The 20,879-nt window shown below is 47.5% G+C and overlaps 1 protein-coding gene across 1 annotated transcript in view; it reads right to left on the bottom strand.

Annotated features, from left to right (window-relative positions):
• Positions 1–15,149: 15,149 nt before the first annotated feature.
• LOC147122237 (monocarboxylate transporter 13) overlaps positions 15,150–20,879 on the bottom strand; it is a 50,756-nt gene continuing 45,026 nt past the window's right edge. Inside the window, exon 7 of the mRNA XM_085983155.1 lies at positions 15,150–18,897. Within this exon, the coding sequence (XP_085839281.1) occupies positions 18,641–18,897 (257 nt within the window). The 3' untranslated portion in view covers positions 15,150–18,640. The remainder of the gene's footprint in view (positions 18,898–20,879) is intronic.

Below are 20,879 nucleotides of genomic sequence, written 5' to 3'. Positions count from 1 at the left end.
CAATCATGCCCCTTGAAGTCAACGTTTCTCCAATGAAAAAAGCCCTAGTTCCGGATGTCTGATAACCAAGAGACCTAAGATTAGCTATCATTCTGCTGCCCCTCCACTGGACCTTCTCCAGGACCTCGCTATCCCCCAGCATGTGAGGGGATCAAAACTGGGCACAGCATTCTAGATGCATTGTACTAAAGCCTTGTGCAAAGTAAGTACAGTATATTTGAAGGCTCACATTGAACTGTCCGAGCTATACACCCCAACACCCAATTCGCTTTTCCTCCAGCCTTATGACATTGGTTGTTGACCGTCAGTATTTGGTGCACTGCAGCTTAAACTCTTGCTTCACAACCTTAAGTGGGTAACCCTGACTGGTGCACATATAAATACTATCACACTGCTTCACACACTGCACCCATATTAAAGAGGGAGTGCAGCGAAGGTTCACCAGACTGATTCCTGGGATGGCAGGACTGTCGGAGGAGGAGAGATTGGGTCGACTAGGCCTGTATTCACTAGAGTTTAAGAGAATGAGAGGGGATCTCACTGAAGTGTATAAAATTCTGACAGGGCTAGACAGACTGGATGCAGGGAGGATGTTTCCCCTGGCTGGGGGGTCTAGAACGAGGGGTCACAGTCTCAGGATATGGGGTAGAACATTTAGGACTGAGATGAGGAGAAATTTCTTCACTCAGAGGGTGGTGAATCTTTGGAATTCTCTACCAGAGAAGGCTTTGGAGGCCAAGTCACTGAATATATATAAGGAGAGAGATAGATTTCTAGATACAAAAGGCATCAAGGGGTTTGGGGAAGAGAGTGGGAATATGGTATTGAGATAGAGGATCAGCCATGATCATATTGAATGGTGGAGCAGGCTCGAAGGGCCGAATGGCCTACTCCTGCTCCTATTTTTCTATGTTCTAAACGAAATAACTGCCCTCAAACAGCATGCAGTTCACCAAACAAGATTCCTCTCATACTACTATTGCACCAGAACAAAAAAAAACACTATAGGGAAGACATGAGTCCCTGTTGCACCTATTTTTTAGCCGCAAAATTTCCGGGTGCGTTCTCCCACAACTGATCCACGCCCACCCCCGCTGATGTGCACCAGTGGCCAGTTTGGCAACCGGTGACTTCAGAGTCCCCAAGGCGCCAGCTTAAGGCATTAGACCTTGATTAGCATTTTCAAGGGGCCTCGCTGCCAAACTCAGCAGAAACTGGGCAAAGTATGCGCAATGCAGTTTTCCCGGGTGTACTGCAGCCTAACCAGCAGTTCTTAAAGTGACCACCAGAGGTCATTGGAGAACAGGTAAGATTCAGTTTTCACTTACCTCAATCCAGGAGGAGCAGGAGTTCATCACTGCAATAGTGTGGGCCACTGCCGGCCCACGTTCGCCCCTCTCCCAGGACCTAGACGTGGGCCGACTCGCCTTCCGAGACGGCTGACTTTCAGAAGGCCCCGACCGACGAGCTGCATCGGGATGCCCAATCGGTGTCCGCTATTTGTGGGTTTTATGGAACTGAGGCCCATGGTTCAATTTGCAGTGAGCTTCGAGCCTGTCTTCAGGCGTGCATTCCTGACATGCCGCTCACATCCCCACTCAAAACCAATTTCTCAGCCTACGAATAATAGCACTGTGCCAAAGCTTTGGTTTCCAATGACTTGTAAAGCACTTGTGCTTCACTTTTGTATTATTTTAAGCCATTACGTGTGTTGGATGCCCTCAATCTATGGAATATATAATCATCAATGAACAAGTTATTTGTCAATCAGATTGTAGTAATAAAGTAGTAGTTTGGTTCAGTTGATAGCATTGCTGCCCCTCAGTCAAGGGATTGTGGGTTTGAGCCCTACATTAGGATTTTGAACTCAATCTCTAAGCTGACACTCTTCTGTCGTGCTGAGTAAGTGCTGCATTGTCAGGGAAGCTATTGTTCAGACCAGATGCTAAACCTAGACCTTCATTGCCCGGTGGTTCCCACAACACTACTCAAAGAGGCAGAATTCTCTTTGGTGTCCTGACGAGCATTCCTTCCTCAATCAATGCACAAAAAAGAGATGCATTGATCAGTCTGTATGCACAACCTTGCTGTACATAAAAATGGGTGCTATGTCTGCCTACATATCAACAATCGAAGTGGTTCACTCTACATGAAGTGCTTTGGGACATTTCTGAGACATGATAAGGTGCTATATAAATTTCCTATTAAATGTCACATTAATTCTTCAATATGACTAATTATGTGGCACAGAACTCCTGCCTACAGTAAAAGATGCTGGCAGCACAAGTAAAAGAAAGACCTACATTCATATAGCGCCTTTCACGACCACTGGACATCTCAAAGCGCTTTACAGCCCATGAAGTACTTTTGAAGTGTAGTCACAGTTGTAATGTGGGAAACGCGGCAGCCAATTTGCACACAGCAAGGTCCCACAAACAGCAATGTGATAATGACCAGATAATCTGTTTTTGTTATGTTGGTTGAGGGATAAATATGGGCCAGGACACCGGGGATAACTCCCCTGCTCTTCTTCAAAATAGTGCATGGGATCTTTTACGTCCACCTGAGAGAGCAGATGGGGCCTCGGTTTAATGTCTCATCCGAAAGACAGCACCTCCGACAGTGCAGCACTCCCTCAGCACTGCACTGGAGTGTCAGCCTAGCTTTATGTGCAATTCTCTAATGTTTTCAAAAACCTATGCACCTCTCCATGATTGCATGGACACCCATGTCCCGATGACAATCGTGCAAATTACATACAGCCTCATCCCTCACAAGCCAGCACTAATGTCTATGCAAACTGTTAAGTCTGTGTGTTCTAGTTATTGTTAATAAGAATCACTGCACACAGACCACAAGAATAAATTCAACAGGTCTTTACTAGTCGAAGGTCAGGCTGAACTGCCCAATAAATCATTACACAGCACTTATATACCGGTGTGGTCACCACCGGTATTACAGTATACAGCAGCCAAGATAAAGTAGTGCATCTCTTAAAATAGTTCTCTGAAAGGTGGAACGGTTACATACACCACAATCCTCCCTTTTTAGCTTAACAGTATATATTCCCCATTTAACATAACATAATAACATATATACACAACTTCATGTAAAAACAGTTCACAGATTCAGTCTCTGAGGAGGCCTCCTGATCCGAGACGGATAACGCCTTTCAGGGGTCTCTGGTTCTCGTTGCTGGGGTGACTCATCTAGTTGATCCCCTATGGATAGGACATCATCATCAGGTATATTCACTTCTGAGGTAGATGCTTCAGGTTCACTAACTTCCTCCACGGTTGTCTCTGTCGTAACCATGGGCTCGACCCTTGTTCTCGATCCCACCAGTTGGTCAGCATGACGTCGCATTACGTTTTCACCAACATCTACCGTGTACATCAGGGGTCCTTGTCTGGCCCGAATTGTTCCAGATTGCCATTTCTCGTTTTTATAGTCCCTGGCTAACACTGGTTGTCCTATTTCAAAACTCCGAGTGGGCTTGTTATTGATATGCTGGAACTGTTTGTTTTTGACTTCCCTCCGCACATTTGGTTTTAACAAGTCCAACCTGGACCGCAACCTCCTGTTATAGAACATCATGGCAGGACTTTGGTTTGTTGTTGCATGGGTGGCGTTTCGATATGCCAGTAGGAAATTGTCCACCTTGTGTTGCAGTGGAATCTGATCTTCGCTCATGGCCTTTATTGCCTTTTTGAACGTCTGTACAAACCTCTCGGCCAGCCCATTCGTAGCTGGATGATATGGGGCAGAGGTATAATGTTTCACCCCATTCTTCTTCAGGAATTTCTGGAATTCCTCTGACACGAACTGTGGTCCGTTGTCTGAACATATTTGCTCTGGCAATCCATTTCTTGCAAATATCGTTCTTAGCACCGCGATCGTCTTCTCCGAGGTAGTGGTAGTCATTTTAATCACTTCTGGCCATTTAGAATGTGCGTCCACCGCAATTAAAAACATGGAGTCCATGAATGGACCAGCAAAGTCAATATGTACACGTTGCCATGGGGTTGAAGGCCATTCCCATGGATGCAGCGGTGCAATTGGAGGTGCATTTTGGATTTTTTGGCACCCTGAGCAGCTTTTCGTCAGATCCTCTATCTGTCGGTCGATACCCGGCCACCACACATAAGCCCTAGCAAGGCTTTTCATCTTGACTCCCCCCAGATGACCTTCATGTAGTTCTTTTAGAACTCTCTCTCTTAACTTAGGAGGGATAATCACCCTTGTTCCATACATCAATGTTCCCTGACAGATGGACAGCTGTTCTCGTCTTGCTGAGAATGCCGGTAACAGTGGATCACCATGGGCTGGCCATCCCTTTACTGTCAATTCGTAGACCCGGGACAGTGTCGGGTCATTCCTAGTCTCCCTTTCAATATTTGCATTGGTGACAGGTAAACATTCGATGATGGTCGAGTGAAATAACTCCACCGGGTCAACCGTCGGTGCCTCCTCCTCAGTAGGTAGTGGCAGGCGCGACAGCCCATCAGCATTACCATGCTGCTTTGTACCTTTGAATTCTATCTGATATTGATGTGCCCCTAGGAAAAGGGACCATCTCTGGAGCCTCTGTGCTGTCATCACCGAAACACCCTTCTTAGGGTTAAAAATGGATACCAACGGCTGGTGGTCTGTCAGCAGTGTAAACTTCTGGCCCTGCAGGTAATGATTAAACTTCTTTACTCCCCACACAAGGCTGAGAGCCTCCCTATCTATCTGAGCATAGTTGCGCTCAGCGGAGGTCAATGATCTGGATGCAAATGTGACTGGCCTTTCCAAGCCATTTGGCAACTTGTGTGAGAGTACTGCTCCAATACCATAAGGAGAAGCATCACAAGCTAAACGAATAGGTAGCGTTGGGTTGAAGTGAGCCAACGCTTCCTCTGAGGTGATCAATGCCTTGCTTTTGCGAAAGGCCTTCTTACAGTCCTCGCTCCACTTCCATGGTACTTCTTTCTGCAAAAGAACGTTCAGCGGGTGCAGCACCGTGGATAGATTTGGCAGAAACTTATGGTAATAGTTAATCAACCCTAGGAACGACCTCAACTGGGATACATTTTCCGGAGCGGGAGCCTTCACAACAGCTTCGATCTTGTCAGGTGACTTGTGCAGCCCCTCCTGGTCAATGACATGACCACAGTACGAGATCCGTTTCTGAAAGAACTCACATTTCTGGCGATTAACTCAAAGTCCATATTCCTTCAATCTGGTGAGCACCAGTTTCAAATTTGCAAGGTGTTCCTCATCGTCATCTCCTGTAATCAAGATATCGTCCAAGTAACATTGAGTGCTTGGAATTCCCTGTAATACCTGCCAAATTGCTGGAGCCGAAGCCACTCCAAAAACCAGTCTATTATATCGATACAAGCCTCTGTGCGTGTTGATTGTGAGATACTGGCGCGACTCTTCCTCAACTTCCATCTGTAAGTACGCTTGCGCCAGGTCTATCTTGGTGAAGTGTTTCCCGCCAGACAATGAAGCAAAGATATCCTCAATCCGCGGAAGCGGATATTGCACCGTGTGAAGCACCGGATTAACCGTGATCTTGAAGTCTCCACAGATGCGGACCTTCCCCGGTTCCCCTGGCTTGTTACTCGATGAACGCTTCATGACGGGAACAATGGGCGTGGCCCACTCACTCCAGTCCACCTTAGACAGTACTCCTGAACGTTCTAGCCCTTCCAGCTCAGCTTCCACAGCAGGTCGTATCGCATAAAGTACCGGTCTGGCTTTGAAAAATTTTGGGTTTGCATGTTCTGCAATCTTGATTTTTGCCGTAATTCCTCTCAGTGTTCCCAGTCCCTGTTGGAACACCTCTTTAGCCTCATCCAATATTCTGGACAATCGTTCAGGTTTGACATCTTTTTTTCCGGAATCTACCGTTATTGCTTTTAGGGAGTGCCAGTCCATATTTATTTTCCTGATCCACTCCCGTCCCAGAAGTGGTGGACCTCCCTCAGGTAGTACATATATGTCCATTCCTTGGTGTTCTTTGCCCTTGTGTACCACCTTGACTTTTATCTTTCCGATGGGGTATACTCTTTGCCCCGTGTATGTCTGCAATACTATCTCCGTATCCTGTAGGGGAATATGTGTGAATAACCTTTTGTAATCTTGCTTATTCATGACCGTCAACGCCGATCCGGTGTCCAATTCCATCTTCACTTGGACTCCTGCTATCTGAAGTGTGACCCAGATAGTTTGTAGGTCAGCTTCCTTACTCACATTGTGAATTCTCAGACTACCCAGTTCCTTGCTGTTGGAGTCTGAATCCAAATTCTGTTCACCCGAACTCTTCTCAGCCACCTTATGTACCTTTCTGCACTTTTCCTGCGGTGACTTTTTGTTGCTGGTCTTCTTTCCTGACCGGCATACTTTAGCTATGTGACCAAGCTTGCCACATTTTCTACATTCCTGATTTTTAAACCAGCATTGGTTCTGATCGTGTGTTGTCTTTCCACAACGATAACATTTCGCTGTACCCAAAGCCATTTGATCTACGCTGAGTACCGCTGCCTTCAGCTGCATTTCCGCAGTGCCTCTCGCTGCGGCTTTGTGCGATGCTGCAATAGTGACAGCCTTATCAAGTGTAAGATCATTCTCTTCAAGCAGCCGCTTTTGTGTTCCTTCTTTCGACAATCCACACACGAATTTGTCTCTCAGTGCCTCTGTCAGTCTTTCCCCAAACTGACAGTATTTCGCTAGCTTACGCAGTTCAATTAAATACTCTGCGTTGCTTTCCTCTTTCAGTTGCGTTCTCGCATAAAATTTAAATCGTTCCGCTAACATCAGCGGCGTGGGGTTCAAATGATTTCTCAGGACAGCAATAATATTAGCGAAAGCCTGATCCGCCGGTTTAGCTGGTGAAAGAAGATGCTTCAATAGCCCGTATGTCTTCGCACCCATTGAGTTTAGTAAGGTTAGTGCTTTATCTTCATCTGATATTTTATTTGCCATACAATAAATCTCTATGCGTTCTACATACGTGGCCCAATCTTCAACATCGGCATCGAAATCGTTGATGTTACCACGCTTAGGCATCCTCGCAATCTTCTTGAGAAACAAAAAGAATTTTTTTTAATTTTTTTTTTCAAAATGGCGGTTTCCCGCGCTTGTCTTCTTCCCCCGCCTACGAAAATGGCGGCTTCCCGTGTTTGCCTTTCTCCCCCGCTGGCTGTAATGGCGATTGCCGTATTGCTGCATTCGCCCTCCCCAGTGGTTCTCAAATCGTGCCTCCCAGCCCCTCTTGCAGTCCGGTCCTTTCCCCCGGCTGCGGCTGAGTTCTCCGCGGTTTTTTTTATTTTTTTTATTTTCTCCCGCGCCTCGCGGCCTCGGTAGCTGCCCGGCCTTTTTCCCCGGTCGCGGTCGAGCTCTCTCTCGACGCTGTTGCGTCTCCCAGCCCGCTTGCAGCCCGGTCTTTTACACAGGCTGCGTTTGCATTCACCGCGGCTCCCGTGCCTTACGCTACCCCAGTCTCAGCGCCTCTGGCCCCGACTTCTGTCCGGCTCTTTTCCCCGGCCGTGGTCGAGTTCTCCACCCTTATATCCTCCGTTTTTCCCTCCCCTACTTCACAGCCAACGTGGCCGACTTGCTGCTCGTCGCTGATCGGCTTACCCACCACCGTGGTAGAAGGGATGATCACTGCCTGTTGCTGATGGAAGGCTTCATGTCAGGATTCTTCCTTGCTCTTCAGACCCGAGTCTTTTCTCAGCAGGATGATGAGGGCGGATGCCTCTTCTCGACGCCCGTTAAACTGCCTTGGATAGATCTCTGCCGCAGGGTAAGATCGTCATCATCGCCACTGTTAAGTCTGTGTGTTCTAGTTATTGTTAATAAGAATCACTGCACACAGACCACAAGAATAAATTCAACAGGTCTTTACTAGTCGAAGGTCAGGCTGAACTGCCCAATAAATCATTACACAGCACTTATATACCGGTGTGGTCACCACCGGTATTACAGTATACAGCAGCCAAGATAAAGTAGTGCATCTCTTAAAATAGTTCTCTTAAAGGTGGAACGGTTACATACACCACACAAACCCAAATCAAAATAATGTGGAAAGTTCCCACTTTGTCCTTTCACTGGAAAAAGTTGAGACAAAGTTGAGACTAGCTCCAGAATTGTAGGGAATTTCCACAGCACAACACATACAGAAGCCGAGCAGAAAATGTCAGACTGATCTAATTTCTACATCTACTAAATTCATCACAAGGTCAATTGGGTGTCACACATCAGTTCCTCCAAATAACTTGCTCCTTTTTGCTCGCTCACCTGCAAGCTGCATAACAAATGATGCTGTGAGCCAAGGCAAATATCCTGTGCATGTTTGACTCCCTGTAGGCAGGTCCGAGGTCACAGGTTAATTAGACAATTAAAATGAACTTCGAACAACGCACTCAGTGATTCAGGATTTTTTCTGGGCTACGATCCAGGTTGTATATTGCCTGTGGAGTTTTATCACCAGTCCTTGCTTTTATTCCTGGTGTTTTATTTTAATGCGGTATTATTTTTCTTCCAATGAACCCCCACTGCATGTAGCAATGATCGCAGTGCAACCACCTGCTGCTTGGGGCATCACCATTTAGCAGCAAAAACATGATTTGAATGCTCCGAAGCATTCAAGATCCATTTATCCTTTCCTGCTGCACAGTAAGATTAAAAATCAGCCTCTCTCTGGTTATTCACAGTAAGCCGCCAACCTATTAGCTATTGAGTTCCAGACAGGTGCTATAGGAGGCATTGCAAACGATGTAGCAGCTGACACTGGTGCATGGAGCAGCAAGACATTTGTTGGTCTCACCGTTCGCCAAGGGCCCAGATGCCCCGTTGCCAGCTTGCACTTCCAGAGCAAAAATCTTTGGAGCTGAAGGGTGAGGAAAGAGGTCTAACGGGGCATGCTGCGAGATGTCCCGCTTCCAGCCAATTCTGGGCCATTTGTAGAGGACATGCGGGGCCGAAATTTGGGCATACCTCCGGAGTACACCTCCGACCAGAAAGAAAATCCAAAAGTGCCTGGTGTCTCCGGAACTTCGACGTCTTCGGGTGCTGGGCCTGCAGGCGGACGCCCGCGTAAAGGCCCACGGGTCCCGGGGACGCAGGCGGTTCGGAAGTGTCCCTGGGATCACGTGGGCCAGGCCAACCAACTAGAAAGGGGGATTCCTCAGCTTATGGGGATTTCATTTACCAACGGAATCCCCATTAGCTTATGAGAAATCCCCAAAAACACAATTACTAATAACAATATTCCCATGTTCGACATTAACTAAAAGTCCCTCTGAATAATAAAAATTAAATCTTTTGAAAAAATAAACATTTTATTTCCTGCTCAAAATTTACATGAACTAATTTTAAATGTTTTAATCATTCAAAAAATTTTCATATAACATTTATTTTAACCCTTACGCTGGTAAAAGCAGGCCTTATGCCTTCTTTCACCTGGCATAAGGGTTTCGTGGGCATTCGCTGGGCAGCTCTGTGCCAGGGTGTTTTTTTGGGGCGCATACGGACAATTTGCCAAGGACAACCTTGACAGATCGCAAGTTCCGTGTTTTCACGCAGGCGCAGCGCATGCGGAAACCTGGAACTTGTGGGGCCATTCTGAGGACTTACGACGTACACTGTTATTGGCCCCGCAGAATCCAGGCCGTGCTGTTTAAAACTGGAGATCCCGCGTAATGCTGTGCTTATTCAAAAAGACACGTAAATAACCGATCCTCTTTTATATCAACAGGGCCAGTTGATTTTCCTGTAGATGGCTAATATTTTTTCCTTTTGTTCACTTTTTTTTTCTGTATACTCATGCAGGACAGAATTAGACATGGCTGCACCGTAGAACATACATTTTGTAAGATAAAAATATTGCCTTTTGTAACAAATAGGAAAGGATGCTTGTATCTTAATAACTCAACATTTTATTGTGCAATAATGAAAATCCTGCAAAATACAAGAATCCTGCTATTGATGGACAAGCTACAGTATGTGAACCCCCAGGACCATGAGTAGTGTTACTTTTTATTCAATTTCGACATATACAGGAGTCAACAATGAGACATACTCCTTTTTTTACTCAGTATGTACTAAACATATGGCACAGTTGACACAAAGTTGCATTTAAAGAATATAACACCAGAGTTTTAATCTGCTGTATACTGTTCCTGACCTGGAAATGACACAAAGGGTAATTTTGCAAGGATCCATTCCTGGCAGAATTGCCCCTGTTGTGTTTAGCCCTATATCTGACCTGCGCTCCAGTCTAGCAATGCTTCATGCTGGAAGCACCTGTTCCATTGCTTTTATATCTTCCTGGGGTGCCCGAAACTGTGTGTAATACTTTAACTGTGGTCTAACTAAGGACTTGTGCAAATTCAACATTATCTCATTGCTTTTTGTACTCTATGCCTCCAGATATAAAACTAAGGATTCTGTTTGGCTTTTTTAAACACCATACCAATTTGCATTGCAACCTGTAATGATCTGCTTGTCTACGCCATTTAAAATCTTACAATTTAAGGTGGTTTTCTTTCTGAAATGTATCTGCCACCTACCTGTCCATACAGCTAGCCTATCTACTTCCTTCTCCAGTCTTACATAATCCTCGTCACAATTTGCCATACCCTCCCAATTTGGTGTAATCAGCTATTTTATTGTTATTCCCTCACTTTATGAGAACAGATATTTTATGTATACAGTAAATATGCACGGGTCCAACACAGGCTCTTGTGGAGCCTGTTCTTCACATCTTTCCAGTCCAAGAAGCTTTCTTTTACCCGTACGCTGTTCTTTCTGCCCTCCAGCCATCTGTCCATCCATTTAGCCACATTTCCCCTAATTCCATTTGCCATTCTTTGCCATAAATCTCTCACATGGTACTTTATCAAATGCTTTATGAAAATCCAGGAAAACCACTCTTTGTGTCTCCTTTAGCTGGCAACTCTTATTATTTCTTCAAATAATTCCATAAGGTTGGTCAAGCATGTCCCTTTTAGAAATCTGCACTGATTGTTCCTGATTAACTCACGTTTCTCCAAGTGATTAGTAACTTAAACGCCGATTATGGACTCTAGTATTTTACTAACCATTGAAGTAAGACTAAACAGCCTTTAATTTCAACAACAACTACCTTTATATAATAACAACATCTATCATTTAACCCCTTATTGAAAAATGTCCCTTGGCACTTCACAGAGGAGTAATCAGACAAAAATGGACACCAAGCCAAAGAAATAGATATTGGGAGCGGTGACCGAAAACTTGGTTAAAGAGGTGGGTTACAAGCAATGTTCACCCTAATTTTTTGGGGGGGCCGCATGGCCCCTTTAACAGGCTGCGTGGCCCATTCAAACTTCTGTGCACGTATGGCGTTTTGCACTGGGAAGCCTGCTCTCTGGCTGCACGGGACCTTAAAGCCACGCAGCTTAAAGGGAACGTTGGTTATAAGGAGGGACTTAAAAGGAGAGAGAGGTGGAGAGGCAGAGGTTTAGGGAGGGAATTCCAGTGTAGGACCTACGTGGCTTGGTACAGCCCCCAAATGATGGGGTGAAGGGAGGGAGCGATACACAAGAGGTCGGAGAAATGGAGAGTTCTGGGGAGGTTGTTGGGCTGGAGGAGGTTATAGAAATGGGAAGGGCGAGGCCATCAAAAGATTTAAACATGAGGATGAGAATTTTAAATTGGAGCCGTTGGAGGTCCAGGAGCCAATGTAGCTCAGCAAAGACAGGAATGATGGGAGCAGGATTTGGTGTGGGGTAGGATATGGACAACAGAGTTTTGGATGAGCTGAAGTTTAAAGAATGTGGAGGATAGGAGTTGGCCAGGAAAGCACTGGAATAGTCAAGTCTGGAGGTGTCAAAGGCATGGATGAGAGTTTCAGCAGCAGATGAGCTGAGGCAGGGGTGGAGGTGGGCGATGTTACGGAGGTATTTCCTCTCTTAATCCAGTCTCCATTTTTGAAGAAGAATTTCACATTTGCCACTCTCCAGTCCTCTGGCACAAGTTTCTTTTCCAAAGAATTGGATACAAATCATCAGCTCCCAGTAATTTATCTACCTTAACTTTGAGCATCTCTGATGGCTCTACAATCTCAATAATTTACCTCCTCTGTGAAAACTTATTTACAGGAAACTCTTTGGTATCTGGCACCGACGTGTTGCCGGTTGATCAAAAATTCCGGATGACGGAGAGGGTTATCTACCGAGGCTATTTTTAACAAAGAAAAATAAAAAATCAAGAAATGTGCAGTATACAGTAATTGGGTACTCACCTACAGAATGTTGTGTTAAATGGATGGTGGAAGATGCTTGATTAAGTACAGTACTGCCAGTTGAGGGTAATGCAATGCAATGACTACTAGCAGCGTGGGAGACACACAGTACCCCTGTAAAATGGCGGATCAGAAGAGACTACCGGCAGCGCAGGAGAGTCAGACTCCTGTTCTTGAGGTGTTCCGACTTCCGACAGCGCCAACAAGCCGAGTAGTGGCAGTTTGGAGAGCTACCCCCACTGACTAACTCGGCCTCGGCAACATTGCCGGTTATTGAGGTGTTGTTTTCGGAGTGAGAATTTTGCCAGTTAATAGAGAATTCCGGATATTTAGGTGCCGTTTAAACATGAGTTTCCTGTAGTATCTTTGCTATTCACTTATTCTGTACTACAAGCCGGACTCCTTCATCTCTGTGGCTCTAACCTTACCTTGAATATCCTGATGTGCCCATAGAATTCCTTTTTAGTTATACCCTGTACGTAGAAGCTATAACACACAAGCAGGCCATTCAGCCCAACCAGTCCATGTCAGCATTTGTGTTCCATGTGAACAAATAGTCCGAATCACATTTACCTGCCCTGTTTCCACGTCCCATTATTCCCTTTTCCTTCACCCATCTATCCAATCCAATCTTGAATGTTGCTATAGTGTCTGCATCAACCACTAACCCTGCACTATCATGATGCTATGTGACCCACACTGCACCATCATTACATCACATGACCCACACTGCACCATCATTACATCACATGACCCACACTGCACCATCATTACATCACATGACCCACTGCACCATCTTTACATCACGTGACCCTCACAGCACCATCATTACATCATGTGACCCTCACTGCACCATCATTACATCACGTGACCCTCACAGCACCATCATTACATCACGTGACCCTCACTGCACCATCATTACATCACGTGACCCTCACTGCACCATCATTACATCACGTGACCCTCACTGCACCATCATTACATCACATGACCCACACTGCACCATCATTACATCACGTGACCCTCACAGCACCATCATTACATCACGTGACCCTCACTGCACCATCATTACATCACGTGACCCTCACTGCACCATCATTACATCACGTGATTCATACTGTGTCGTCATTGCATCTTTTCACCGCCCAAATCATATTGCAGCAGCAGGGACCATGTGACTCCGTGCACTACATGCCATCCTGCGGCAACACTGCCGCATCTTGACTCACACTATGTGACTCACACTCCTTGAACATCGCACCATGTCAGCCCCACAGCAACAATGTTCATCTTTACTTCAGTGAACCAGCGAACAAGATAATCTTTATATATTATTACTAGCTGGGGAGCCCCGCGTTGCGAGGGCAATTTTGGGGCGCTTGGTCTCCCTGCCCCTGTGTGTCCCCCCTCTCCCTGTCATGTCCTCTCCCTGTCCTATCCCTCCCTCCCCTCCCCTCTCTCCCTCCCCTCCCCGTCTCCCTCCCTCCCCCACCCCCACACCTACCCTCCCCCACTCCCTCCCCTCCCCTCTGTCCCTCTCTCCGGCCCCTCCCCCTGCCTAGCGCCTGAGGTCCGGAGCTGAGGTCCCCCGCGTATCGCGCGGCTGATGGACGGCCGCTGTGGGCGGGCGGGCGGCGCGAGCCCCCCGCGATTTACCGAGGCTCTCCTCCCCCCGCGATTTCCCGAGGCTCTCCCCCCCCCGTGATTTCCCGAGGCTCTCCCCCCCCCGCGATTTCCCGAGGCTCTCCCCCCCCCCCGCGATTTCCCGAGGCTCTCCCCCCCCCCCGCGATTTCACGAGGCTCTCCCCCCCCGCGATTTCCCGAGGCTCTCCCCCCCCCCGCGATTTCCCGAGGCTCTCCCCCCCCCTATTAAATTGTTATTTAATTCCCTAACACATCATTAAAATATTTACCTTAGTTCCCTAACACACAGAATGTGTGGGGGGGAAAATTGTGAAAAATCAAGATGGCGGCCACTCACCTCGGTTCAGAAGGATAAGGCCCGCCCACACACGCACCGATTGGTCGACCGGTCAGGTCACCGAAGCGTAGGATTGGTCAATCGTCGAGTCACTCGACACTCAACTGTAGGACGGCACGCGCCAGGAACCCGCCGTCCGATTGGTCGACCTCGACTCACACGGTCGCTAATGAGATGCTAATGAGCGGAACGCTGAACGTTTTTGGGATACCGCGGGCGGGATTTTTGTCCGGCCGAAACGTAAATACGCCTATGACCGGTCCGGAATCGCAAGCTTTCTTTTGAGGCGACGCGCGCGTCGGTACGCTCTGTAACTTCCAAACGTATAGAGACCGGACAGACATCGGGACAGACAGAAGAGCCGCTTTATATATATACTAGCTGGGGTGAGCCCGGCGTTGCCGAGGCTTTTTCGAGGGCATGTTGTTGTTGAGAGAGAGAGAGAGCGACTGGGGGGGTGGGGGGGCGGCAGAGAGAGACTGGGGGGGGGGAACAGAGAGAGACTGGGGGGGAGGGGAACAGAGAGAGACTGGGGGGGAGGGGAACAGAGAGAGACTGGGGGGGGAACAGAGAGAGACTGGGGGGGGAACAGAGAGAGACTGGGGGGGGGAACAGAGAGAGACTGGGGGGAGGGGGGAACAGAGAGAGACGGGGGGGAACAGAGAGAGACTGGGGGGGGGGGAACAGAGAAGCTCTCCCCCCCCCCGCGATTTCCCGAGGCTCTCCCCCCCCGCGATTTCCCGAGGCTCTCCCCCCCCCCGCGATTTCCCGAGGCTCTCCCCCCCCCCCGCGATTTCCCGAGGCTCTCCCCCACCCCCCGTGATTTCCCGAGGCTCTCCCCCCCCGCGATTTCCCGAGGCTCTCCCCCCCCCCGCGATTTCCCGAGGCTCTCCCCCCCGCGATTTCCCGAGGCTCTCCCCCCCCGCGATCTCCCGAGGCTGTGTGCCGGCGTCACGGGGGCCGTGTGCATGCGTGCCGGCGTCAAGGCGGCTGCGCAACTGGCGGCCTCTTCATTTTTTTTAAACTCATGCGTGCTGGCGTCACGGGGTGGCGGGCCGTGCGCATGCGTGGTTTCAAGACCGCCGGCGTGCCCTGTTGCCAGGGTAACGGGGGCCGTGCGAATGCGTGCCGTTGTCAAGGCGGCCGCGCAACTGGCGGCCTCTTCTTTTTTTTTTTTAAACTCATCTTTCGCCGAGTAAGAGGAGATTAAATAAATAGAGAGCAGCAAAAGAGGAGGAGGGAGTAGGAGTCGCTCGGTAGGCCCATGCAAGAAGGACGGTAGATGTGAATAGGAGGCAGGGCTCGGCTGCTGGTTAACTAAGTGGCCCCTCCGATCGGACGCAGGCCTGGTCTCGAACGAGGAGCCAACTGCCCCGCCCACCGCGTGCGCATTTGCTAAACACAATTTAAAACACAAATAAATTCTTATTTAATTCCCTAACACATCATTAAAATATTTACCTTAGTTCCCTAGCACACAAAGTGTGGGGGAAAAAATCGTGAAAAATCAAGATGGCGGCCACTCACCTCGGTTCAGAAGGATAAGGCCCGCCCACACACGCACTGATTGGTCAACCGGTCAGGTCACCGAAGCGTAGGATTGGTCAATCGTCGAGTCACTCGACACTCAACTGTAGGATGGCACGCACCAGGAACCCGCCGTCCGATTGGTCGACCTCGACGTCACACGGTCGCTAATGAGATGCTAATGAGCGGAACGCTGAACGTTTTTCGGATACCGCGGGCGGGATTTTTGTCCGGCCGAAAGATAAATACGCCTATGACCGGTCCGGAATCGCAAGCTTTCTTTTGAGGCGACGCGCGCGTCGGTACGCTCTGTAACTTTCAAACGTATAGAACACGGACGGACAGACAGACAGACATCGGGACAGACAGACAGAAGAGCCGCTTTATATATATAGATAGATATAACATAAATACAGTCTCACAGTTTGTCCTAGTGACTACATCTGAATTGTAAAACCCGTTAAGGGCCAATTTTAACTCCCAGTGGGAAGCCTACGGGAGCGGATGGCAATCCCGCCAGGGTGAGAGAGCCGGAGGCCGGGCAGTTTAACTGCAGGGCATCATTCGAATCCCGCCGGTCGGCTGTTTCTGGCAGAAAGTGACAGCTGGCCAGCAGGGAAGGATGAAATTGGGCATCAGTAATCTGCCAACAAGATAAGTCTGGGTCTTGGGGTGTTTGCAGGGTCTCGGGGCTGGGGAGGGGAGGGGGAGACCGAAGCAGCAGAGGCCCGGACTTTCCTGATGGCACTCGGAGGCGTATTCCTGCTCCTCCTGGCCACACACAGGAAAGTAATTTTTTTAAAACTTGCCAACGTGCGCCCGGCTAAGGAGTGGCTTCAAATGCCAGAGTCCAGCGGGAGTCTCATCGGCCGCCACAAGCAGCGGCGGTGAAACGGCAGATCGGTGGGAAATGGAGCCGCTCCATTTTAACTACTCCCTTCTTCCGCAATTCGAGGAGTTAAAATAGCCCCTTGACAATTTTGTAAATCATTCTTAATCATTTAGTATTTAAAATTTTGTTAAGTCAACCGGTTACCAATATACGATGTACAGGAGATAGCTAGTTACATATTAACTTTCACTAAGAGGTTGGGTATCTGCCTCAAGATCTGGTCAACAATCAAACTTTTTAATTTTTAAGAAGGGCTTTTAATTTTTAAATCATACTTTTAAGTATTACAAAGTATAAAGTGCTTTTATATTTTTCCGTTTTTTTTTTTTTTTATCAGTTTCACTAGGATGACCTCTTATACGCAGCTCTCTCCCTATTCAAATATCATCAGGTGGCTGTTCTGTGTAATATGGCAACCTAATCATAGAGGAGCACAGCTGTCGCCTGTACTTAGCTTGTAAGACAAGAGACACTAAATCTGACAGCAGACTCGTGGGTCAACAGTACCATCCGTTCCCGGCTATATTTAGGAGCACAGCCCTCGGTGGGAGAACTGCGTGTTTGCTGTTGGCTGCACTCCTGTAATATCAAAGTGCCCTAAAACATGCCCCTGCCTCCACAAGCAAATATATTTTGTAATGATTGCAAGGTGGTTGCCTTGGTTTTATTGCAGTGACACTTTTGCAGATAAAACATTTGAAGCTGTGGAGCATTTCCAGTTTTTCTTCTCACTTTACTGCGTGCCTGTCCCTCAAGGAGACTTCCTGATTAGGGAGGTGGGGCTGTTTGCTGAGTGTAAACACTCGATAGTGTTACTGGAGGAAAGGTTTATCCTACAAAATGGGAGCAGCAAGTGTTTCCCACTTTCGGAATGCCAACACGTCTGTCCCTTCGCCGCGCCCTCAAATACCCGCCCTGGGGCAGACACGTCCGCTGGGCTCTTTGTGGGATTAACAAGCAGCCGCGCATTCATGGAATGCTAGCCGTTTCTATTTACAGATGTTGCTGGCTGGTATCGATGGCAACATATGTGCAGCCAATGCTGCCCTACATGCAGGGGAAACCAGCTGCTGCTGCAAATCCCTGAGCGAACACGTGTTGACTGTTGAGGCGACGTGCTATTCCGACCTGGCGAACAGGGCATCGGTGGCCTGCTTAAGGCAGCTGTGTGCTGCAGACTGGGAGATGCAGCTGATGTCCGCTGTAGCAGACTGGAAGAAGCCAGTGGTGAAGAGGTTAAGGGCTGCGGCGACTTTGAAAGCCACCGGCAAAGCATGGCCTCCTGGTCAACGGACGATGCAGAGGTCCGCCTGGAGAAGCACAGCCTCCTGATGCACCGCACTTCAGATCGCTCCAAGAAAGTGGCACTTGGCCTGTATAGCCGGTGTGCTGGGTATGGCCTCCTACAAACAGCGCCGCCCCCCCCCCCCCCCTTGCCTGCTGTCTTTTGATAGGGGCTGCTGCTGCTACTACTCCATCCAGAAGAAACTAGCAATAATAGCACGCATGATAAGCACAGAGAGCTCTGCGGTGAAAAGCCAACAAAAAGTGTGTAAAAAGTGATCTAGGAGCTAGAAACTCACCTGGCAGACCACACAGAAAAAAGATCCTTTGTGGAGGAAAAAAAGAGCAACAGGATTTGCAGGGAGAAATTACTTTGGCCTACTTAAATATTTCGGGAGGAATGAAAAATTCCACCCAAAAACTTTTAAAAAATTAATTACATTTGGTTTTAAATGGTGCTTTTAGTGAAATCATAAGACAACTGATCTTCAAATCGGCCTGCAATGGCACTCACTGAAAACCCATGATATTCTGTAGTGATGAGCTTGGATACATTTCATAACGCATTGAACTTTCATCCATGTGTGTGCTGACGCAAGGAATGTCCCACTGAGCCTGAAGGCAAGCCAGACCTCCCAATTCATCGGAAGGGAAACTCTAAACATTGCTTTGATCTTCATTCAGACACTGTATTCATCGGTTCTAACTCTGTGCCATTCGTTCTGTCGGTCCCAAGCTTCTCTTTCTCCGCTTCTTCTGGAGGTTGGCGTTGAGAAATTAACTTTTCCATTTCCTTCTCCGCGCCTTTACTGGAATTCTGCTCGCAACTCGAGAAGTAGTCAGCTAGGACGAGAAAGCAAGCTGCAACGAACATCCCTCCTCCAGCAACATAGAACCCATTGCCGTAGTCTCCAGTCAAGTCCACCAGTAACCCTGCAACAACAGAGAAACACACACAGTAACTCCCAATCTGAAATAAACAGATTTTTAGTTTTACCGGGTGCAACAGGGAATGCTATAGTATAGATATATTCTAATCTCACTTACAGCAGCAATTCTGTTAAAGACCTCCCCCTCACTATAAAGTCTCATTATAACAAAAATCTCTACGGTATATCACAACAAGAACATGCATTTATATAGTGCTTTTAACATAGCAAGACATCCCAAGGTGCTTCACAGGGGCATCATCAGACAAAACTTGACACCGAGTCACAGAAGGAGATATTAGGATAGGTTTTAATGAGCGTCTTAAAATTAGAGAGGCAGAGTCGGAGAGGTTTAGGGAGGGAATTCCAGAGCTTAGGGCCTAGACTGCTGAAGGCACGGCCCTATCCATCAGAGTTCCAATGCAGGTTAAACTTGTTCCATGTAAGATGTGTGTCCATAAGTTCTACTTCACAGTTTGGATCTCCTCGGCATGGAACAGAAGAATTTTCTTTGGCCCATGTACAGGAGGATTTGTGGAAAAAAAAGTGAAATGATTGCAAGGAAGGATGACTCCAGCCTACACTCTGGTGGCAGAGTCAATCTCTTTGCCAATCATGTACATAATGACCTAGATTAAGCAGGGGTTAACAAATAAGCCTGGTACATGGCACTGGACTGGGACACTTGGAAATCAAAGTGACTGGCATGCCGCAAGGTATCCTACATAGGCCTTCCTACCACAAGGAAGGCAGACATCCATTATCTCTTGGAAGCCTTGGGATATCAGCTGCTGGGAGGGTGGTCATATATCCAGGGTTTAGTGCCTACCCTGACTGGGTTATACAGTGGCAAGCAGCTGCTGCTGAAGCTCTGCACCTCTGACTGGTGGAACATTTGATGTTGAGTTATGCTGCTCACCATGCTACTCAGGAGGAGTTCCTGTCTGTCGAATGATCAATGAATGACTATAGTCCTGGTGGTGGGTTGGAGGTTGGTAAGCAAGGCCTCTTTGGAGGTCAAGGTGTTTCCAAGGTGACACACCTGACAATGAGAGCCAGCAACCGAGTCAATCTTCTGTGAGACGGTTGCGATGAGAGTTCTCCTGTTCAAACTCCATAATTTCGGCTGAAGAGCCATAGAAACCCCGGAAAAATGGTGTTAACACTGTTTAATTCCTATTTTTAAACTGGGTTTCTGCGGCACTTCCATTAAAGTTATGGCAGACAAGCAGGAGAACCCCTGCGGAAATTCATGCCCTTTAGTTCAAAATCTGACCCAGGCAGGTTGACAGTACTCCAGGGCATTGTTGACCACTGGTCATCAAGCCTGTCTCACCGACTAGACCTGGATAAAAACTAGACCGGGATAAAAACTTATCAATAGAGGCTGGGATTCTTCCCGCTTAGTTGCAGGCAATCATAAAAGCTAATACCCTAATGGGCAGGGTGGTCGTCACTAGACAAGAAGCGAGAAGCTTCTTTATTAGGTAAGAAAAGAGTGCTCTATGGTCCAGCAGTACACTTGGGAGTCCCTAAGCCTTGGCTCTTGGTAACCTATGCCCAAATCCTCTGGGCTTGAGTAAATGGGGTGTGTCCCCGTAAGGAAAGAGCATGCACCTGCATAGCAGGCAAACTGAATTTCTCTCTTATCTGATTGTCTTAGTAGCTTGGATGTAGAGGTTTCTGCACCCGTCAACATCCAGCTGACCAGAAAAAAATATATATCTGCTCCACATTCTAATCTAATTTTAAATTCCATTATATGGCAGATAGAACAACCCTTTTCTACTTTAATCAAAAAGTTATTTCTTCCCAGACAGTTAATGCAACAGTTCTGATTTACATTACAATGAATGCAATCAATAAAAATCATAAAGAGATACTTAATTATTAACCTAGCAAGCATCATAGCCACACACCCTAATATTTGTCAACTCTATTAGTTGTGTAATAGACTGGTTGGACTCAAACAGTCTTTATCTATTA

This window comes from Somniosus microcephalus, chromosome 3, assembly GCF_052327205.1.
Source record: "Somniosus microcephalus isolate GS21.2 chromosome 3, FLI_Smic_1.0, whole genome shotgun sequence".
In the NCBI taxonomy this organism is placed as follows: Eukaryota; Metazoa; Chordata; class Chondrichthyes; order Squaliformes; family Somniosidae; genus Somniosus; species Somniosus microcephalus.
This window is presented reverse-complemented; position numbering and strand designations above follow the sequence as displayed.